Source organism: Octopus bimaculoides, chromosome 5 (genome assembly GCF_046866305.1).
Source record: "Octopus bimaculoides isolate indiv1 chromosome 5, ASM4686630v1, whole genome shotgun sequence".
NCBI lineage: Eukaryota > Metazoa > Mollusca > Cephalopoda > Octopoda > Octopodidae > Octopus > Octopus bimaculoides.
The window spans coordinates 125,636,891-125,644,469 of record NC_142932.1 but is presented as its reverse complement, the minus strand read 5'-3'; the positions used below and the strand labels follow the sequence as shown (position 1 = coordinate 125,644,469).

Genomic DNA, 7,579 nt, shown 5'->3' with positions numbered 1-7,579 from the left:
TGAGTGGTTGGCGTTAGGAAGGGCATCCAGCTGTAGAAACTCTGCCAAATTAGATTGGAGCCTGGTGTTGCCATCCGGTTTCACCAGTCCTCAGTCAAATCGTCCAACCCATGCCAGCATGGAAAGCGGACGTTAAACGATGATGATGATATGTATACTTAAGGATAAGCATATTAAAAGGGGTCCATGTGAAAAACTCATTTAAATAAAAGGGGTCCTTGGTAGTGAAAAGGATGGGAACCAACAATCTATAGAGATAAACTTACAATTGAGAATATTCTCTGATAAAAATTCTTCTGGTATTAAATATTTTATCATTTTAACACTCCAACTTATTGAGAAATAACACTTCAAAAGAAAACAGATATATAAACAATCAACATTAAAATTCATGTGGTGCTTTTTTAAAATTTTATTTGTATTTTTAATTGATGTAAACTTTTTTATTAACAACATATTTTTATAGGAACAAAAGAAAAATAACACTAAAAGTACAAAAAAATCAAATCATCGAGAAAAAAACCCCACAACCATCTCACCAAGGTAACAAAGAAAATGAAGAAAGAGGGTGGGGATCAAGCAGTAGAAGACAGTGGGGTGGGAGCAATGGGCACACCCAGCCATACCTCATGGTCATGACCACAAAGATGCTGCTGTGAAGAATGGCTAGTGACAACCACTACAACAGCTACTGCACTTCACAGGGTCCACCTCCAGATGGCTACAGCCATCCTGACCCTGCTATGGAAACTGACAATGTGAAGTTTGAGGACACTCAAGATTTTGACAGAAAAGCAACACAAACTGATAGCAGCCGGCCAGGCTCCTGTATTTGTTTATTTTTCTCTCCTTTGCATTTCAGGTGAGTTTGCAGACTGGAGCTGAAGAGCTTGTCGCAGCATGTCATGTCTCAGATTAGATGTCTGACTCCCTTGTATGGAAAGAGGGTTAATCTGCTGGAGTGCTTTACCATCCCCACAGTTAAGACCCAGCTCCAGTCATGTCAAGGCCCCTTCTAATTATGGTGTTCAGAGAATGTTGGGAGAACTGGCCTTCACCCTAATTAGATTTCTCCTTAATTATCTATAACGAAATGGAATACATATCTTTTTGATTTTGATACAGTTCTGAATTTAACTTTTTTTTTTTTGTCATTTCAGAAATAATTGGTACTTTAAAAATGAATTTATAATAGAAATTAAACATAAAAATTAGTGTTGCTATCTTTCATCTATTAACATAGAATATTCTGCTAAAAATGCTCACTTTATTGTGTAAAATAATCCACAAAAAAGAGTAAGGATATTATCTCTGTGATGCATCTTGCAAACCGTTAACACATACAGCTATTTCACAACAGGAAGATTCTTCTATTGCACAAAGAGGAAGAAGTAGACTGGACTTGAAAGCAAGTAAAGAAATATACCGAGAGAATAAGTTATGCTGAATATTAATCTTTATAGTATAGCTTTAGTTAAGCTATACACAAAAAAATTAACAGAGACCCAGGATGTGTTAGTGAAAGATTTATTTAGTTGAACACATGAGGGCTACATGTGTGTGCTTAAGCTATCTCCCTCAGGGTTACAGAAAACTATCCCCCTTGGATTATTACTTGTTCCCCTCTATGGCTCCTGCTGCTTACAATGCTTCATCAACCAAAATTAGGAGGAAACTTCACTGAAGGAATTCTTTATCTTGAAAGACAAGAACTGGTATCAACATGGAATCAAAGAACTGGCAGAAAAGTGGCTTCAGATGGTGCAGCATGATAGCCTCCACTTTGAATGTTAGGCTGCCTTTGCTGTAACTCGATGAAAAAAGCAAATAAGGCATTAAAATATTGCAAAGCTTTTGATTCAACACAATACTTTGTAAAATGTGGTGCTCCAGCATGACCGCAGCCACATGGCTAAAATGAGTAAAAGGGTATAATAATCCTCTATATTAGTTTGTAAATAATTCATTTTATATAAACTCTATTGATTACAATGAAAAAATAATGTTAAAAAAGTAAGAGATTTAGATGTTATTCAAACTTTGTTTTAATAAAAGTGGGATTGAGAAAAAAAAAAGGCAATCAAATGTCTACTTCCATCTCGTTTCCTGCTTCTGCTACTGCATCTCTTAATATTTTATCTATTTTTGCTACTTCTGCTGCTTCTGCTGCTGCTGCTACTTTTGCTGCTTTTTCTGCTTCTTCTGCTGCTTTTCTGTCTTCCTTGTTATATATATTTGTGTAAAAATCTCGAAGATAGAAGTGCATTTTCCCAACAGGGCATCTCTCGTCCATGCGATCTTGAAAAGTATACCTCAGCTCTTTATCCATATATTCTGGCTTGAAAGGTCGGTCTCTGAAATGTGCAATGATAATTAGATTTTCAATGATAATTAGATTTTAAACAACAACAGTAAAAGAGGACGGTGGACAATAACAACAACAACAACAACTACATCTCTCCAAGAGCAGAAGTCTATGGCAGCTGCTGTGCTTGTTTCCAGGGCATCAACAGTGGCAGTTTCAAGAATAAGTAGAATGGAAACATAAAAGTGTCTCATCTATTGTACCACAACCACCAGAGACCGACCACGGTCAAGAATCAGGAGGAGAGTGGAGGATCCACCTCCAGCACAGAAATGGTTACAAGCGGCAGTTCCATTCTTACTATCTTGAACTGATTCAGAAAGCTAGAATAGGTTGGGGAAATATTAAGAGAAAAAGCAGAGTGCGGACACACACACACACACACACACACAAAATGAGCCCAGATAAAAGACAAACAAACCAGAAGTCTCCCAGGAAGAGGTGCCAACCTTTATAGAGTGTCTTACTTTTCTAGCGATCTGAAAGGCAAACTGCAGCCTACCTAGTCTAATGCTGATCCTAAACGAGAAACAACTACAAAGAAGATGAAAAGTCAAGTACAAGGTGACTCCACATGATAGATAATTGATAAAGACCATGGCAGAGTTTCTACAGCTGGATGCCCTTCCTAACGCCAACCACTCAGAGAGTGTAGTGGGTGCTTTTACGTGTCACCCGCACGAAAACGGCCACGCTCGAAATGGTGTCTTTTATGTGCCACCCGCACAAGCCAGTCCAGGGGCACTGGCAACGATCTCGCTCGAAAATCCTACGGGAGCCAGTCAGGCGGTACTGGCAACGGCCACGCTCAAAATGGTGCATCTCATGTGCCACCCGCACAAGAACCAGTCCAGGGGCACTGGCAACGATCTTACTTGGCTTGCCGGGTCTTCTCACGCACAGCACATTTCCAAAGGTCTCATATACATACATATATATATATATATATATATATATATATATATATATATATACATATATATATATATATATATATACATATATATATATATATATATATATATATATATATATATACATACATATATATATATATATATATATATATATATATATATATATATATATATATATATATATACATATATATATATATATATATATATATATATATATATATATATATATAATATATATATATATATATATACATACATATATATATATATATATATATATATATATATACATACATATATATATATATATATATATATATATATATATACATACATATATATATATATATATATATATATACATACATATATATATATATATATATATATATATATATATATATATATATACATACATATATATATATATATATATATATATATATATATACATACATATATATATATATATATATATATATATATACATACATATATATATATATATATATATTATATATATACATACATATATATATATATATATATATATATATATATATATATATATATACATACATATATATATATATATATACATACATATATATATATATATATATATATATATATATATAATATATATATATATATATATATATATACATACATATATATATATATATATATATATATATACATACATATATATATATATATATATATATGAGAAATGTTTGCAGGTTGTAGGTAATGTTTTGCTTATGAATTCTTCCAATTGCAAGTTTTCTTTTCAGGTACACGACACTGCTTTTCCTCTTCCCAGGCTACAGGCCCACACCCCCAACACCCATACTGTTAGGATTGGCACTCTCAACGTCGGCACGCTGAAAGGTAGATCTGGTGAAATTGTTGAGATGCTTGAACGGAGATGCGTAGATATGTGCTGCATCCAGGAAGTAAGATGGAGAGGAGGTTCTGCAAGGTTCCTCACAGGCAAAGAACACAGGTACAAGATTTTCTGGGCAGGGAACACTGACGGGTCGGGGCGTAGGAATACTTCTAGCGGAGAAATGGGTGGATAAGGTAATCGAGGTCGTTAGAGTAAGTGACAGAGTACTTAAGATCAGACTAGTGCTTCATCATAGATTAGCTACTGTCATCTCAGCCTATGCACCTCAACCTGGGCTACCAGATGGTCTGAAAGACCAATTCTATGACACCCTCTTGCAAACTACCTCGTCGACGAGTGACAGGGACCTTCTCTTTGTGGCTGGAGACTTCAACGGTCATGTCGGACGTCGTGCTGGGGGCTTCCATGGCATACATGGAGGCTATGGCTTCGGTTCCCGCAACGAGGAGGGAACCAGACTGCTGGAGTTCTGTGATGCAACCAATCTTATAGTCTGCAATACCAACTTCAGGAAACCTGCCAGTCACCTAGTCACCTACCGCTCCGGCAGACACTCTAGCCAAATCGACTACATCCTCGCCAGAAATAGGGAAAGAGGGCGGCTTATAAATGCCAAAACCTACCCTGGCGAAGAATGTACCCCACAACATAGATTAGTAGTTAGCGACTTTGGGATCAAGGCAAAATGGGTGCCCAGAATTAGACAGGCTTGGAGAAGAAGGGTGTGGAAGCTTAAAGACCCTGCAAACGGACAGAGACTTAGAGACAAGTTACTTGAAGCATTTAACGAAATAGAAGGGGATATAGCATCATACAATGTGGAAGACAATTGGAGATTTCTGCGGGACAACCTGTTGAAAGCCACCGACCAGATTTGTGGGTGGTGTAAGGTCCCCTCCCAACCCAGAGTAACGTGGTGGTGGAACAAGGAGGTAGACAGGGCTATTAGACAAAAGAAACAAGCTTGGAAGGACTGGAAGAACGGTGGTAGCAGGGAATTGTACCAATGTGCCAGAAGGGAGGCTAGGCGACAGGTTTATTTAGCCAGAGGGGAAGCAGATAAGGAAAGATTTGCCAATGTTCTGCGCCGTGAGGACCAAAGACTCGAGGTATTTCGGGTTGCAAGACAGTGTAGGAGAGAGAATAGTGATGTTGTAGGAGAGAATGTGTTCGCATGGATGATGGTACGCTTGCATTAAATGAGGATGCAAAGAAAGAGGTCTGGAGATGCCACTACGATAGATTGCTTAATAAAGAGAATGAATGGGAGAAAGAGAGCCTGCCTTATGTCGACCCAATAGAGGGACCAGCTATCCGAGTTGATAGTACCAGGGTAGATAAAGCAATTAAGAGTATGAAGACCGGGAAAGCCCCCGGCCCATCAGGAATCACTGCAGAGATGCTCAAAATATCTGGCAGTGTTGGCTATAGCCTAGTCACCCGTATTACGAACCAGGTGATACACGAAGGAGTCATACCCTATGACTGGTGTAGCAGCATCATAGTCAACTGCTACAAAGGTAAAGGGGACGCTTTAGATACAAATAATTACAGAGGCATCAAGCTGTTAGATCAGGTTATGAAAGTTTCAGAGAGGGTCATAGCCCAACTAATTAGGGAGCGAATCAATTTAGATGAGATGCAGTTTGGGTCTCGTGCCAGGTAAAAGCACTACTGATGCCTTATTTCTAGTGAGACAGTTGCAAGAGAAATACCTAGCCAAGGATAAACCTCTGTACCTGGCTTTCGTTGACATGGAGAAAGCCTTTGACAGGGTCCCCCGATCCCTTATCTGGTGGTCAATGAGGAAACTTGGATAGAAGAATGGCTAGTGAGAGCTGTGCGAGCCATGTACAGAGATGCGGCCAGTAAGGTGAGGGTTGGAAATGAGTACAGCAATGAATTCCGGGTAGAGGTAGGGGTCCACCAAGGTTCCGTCCTCAGCCCCCTATTATTTACCATAGTCCTCCAGGCAATCACAGAGGAGTTCAAGACAGGTTGCCCCTGGGAGCTCCTCTATGCTGATGACCTTGCCCTAATTGCGGAGTCACTATCAGAACTAGAGGAGAAGTTTCAGGTGTGGAAGCAAGGTCTAGAATTGAAGGGCCTTAGAGTCAACCTAGCTAAAACCAAAATCCTAATAAGTAGGAAGGTAGATAAAACACAAACCCCTTCAGGTAGATGGCCCTGCTCAGTATGTAGAAAAGGAGTAGGTAGTAACTCTATAAGATGTACGCGGTGCAAGCTATGGACACATAAGAGGTGGCAGCAACATCAAAGGCAGGTTAACTAGCAAGTTAGTTTTTGTTTGTGGCAGATGTTCAGGTGCAATAAAGACAGCAAACAAACAGGAAACAACTTCTATCTCATTCCAGGGTGAAAAACTAGAGGTAGTCGATAGCTTCCGCTATCTGGGCGACCAAGTTAGTAGTGGGGGTGGGTGCGCTGAAAGTGTAGCTGCTAGAATAAGAATAGCCTGGGCAAAGTTTAGAGAGCTCTTACCCCTGCTGGCGACAAAGGGACTCTCTCTCAGAGTAAAAGGCAGACTGTATGACGCATGCGTACGAACAACCATGCTACATGGCAGTGAAACATGGGCTGTAACTGCTGAGGACATACGTAAGCTCGCAAGGAATGAAGCCAGTATGCTCCGTTGGATGTGTAATGTCAATGTGAATACCCGTCAGAGTGTAAGTATCTTGAGAGAAAAGCTGAACATTAGAAGCATCAGTTGTGGCGTGCAAGAGAGACGATTGCGCTGGTATGGACATGTGGTGAGAATGGAGGAGGATAGCTGCGTGAAAAAGTGCCACAACCCTAACAGTTGAGGGAACCCGTGGAAGAGGTAGGCCAGGAAGGACCTGGGCTGAGGTGGTGAGGCAAGACCTTCGTACATTGGGCCTCACCGAGGCGATGACTACGGACCGAGACCTTTGGAAATGGGCTGTGCGTGAGAAGACCCGCAAGCCAAGTAAGATCGTTGCCAGTGCCCCTGGACTGGTTCTTGTGCGGGTGGCACATGAGATGCACCATTTTGAGCGTGGCCGTTGCCAGTACCGCCTGACTGGCTCCTGTAGGATTTTCGAGCGAGATCGTTGCCAGTGCCCCTGGACTGGCTTGTGCGGGTGGCACATAAAAAGACACCATTTCGAGCGTGGCCGTTTTCGTGCGGGTGACACGTAAAAGCACCCACTACACTCTCTGAGTGGTTGGCGTTAGGAAGGGCATCCAGCTGTAGAAACTCTGCCAAATCAGACTGGAGCCTGGTGTTGCCATCCGGTTTCACCAGTCCTCAGTCAAATCGTCCAACCCATGCTAGCATGGAAAGCGGACGTTAAACGATGATGATGATGATGATGATATACATACATATATATATAT

At 40.1% G+C, this 7,579-nt stretch overlaps 1 protein-coding gene across 2 annotated transcripts in view; it reads right to left on the bottom strand.

The window, feature by feature from the left end:
* Positions 1-394: 394 nt before the first annotated feature.
* Positions 395-7,579, bottom strand: part of LOC106877687 (uncharacterized) — a 288,271-nt gene continuing 281,086 nt past the window's right edge. For both annotated transcript variants that reach the window (XM_089353047.1, XM_089353048.1), the window contains one exon: positions 395-2,354. In XM_089353047.1, coding sequence (XP_089209173.1) covers positions 2,081-2,354 — 274 coding nt within the window. In that variant the 3' untranslated portion in view covers positions 395-2,080. The remainder of the gene's footprint in view (positions 2,355-7,579) is intronic.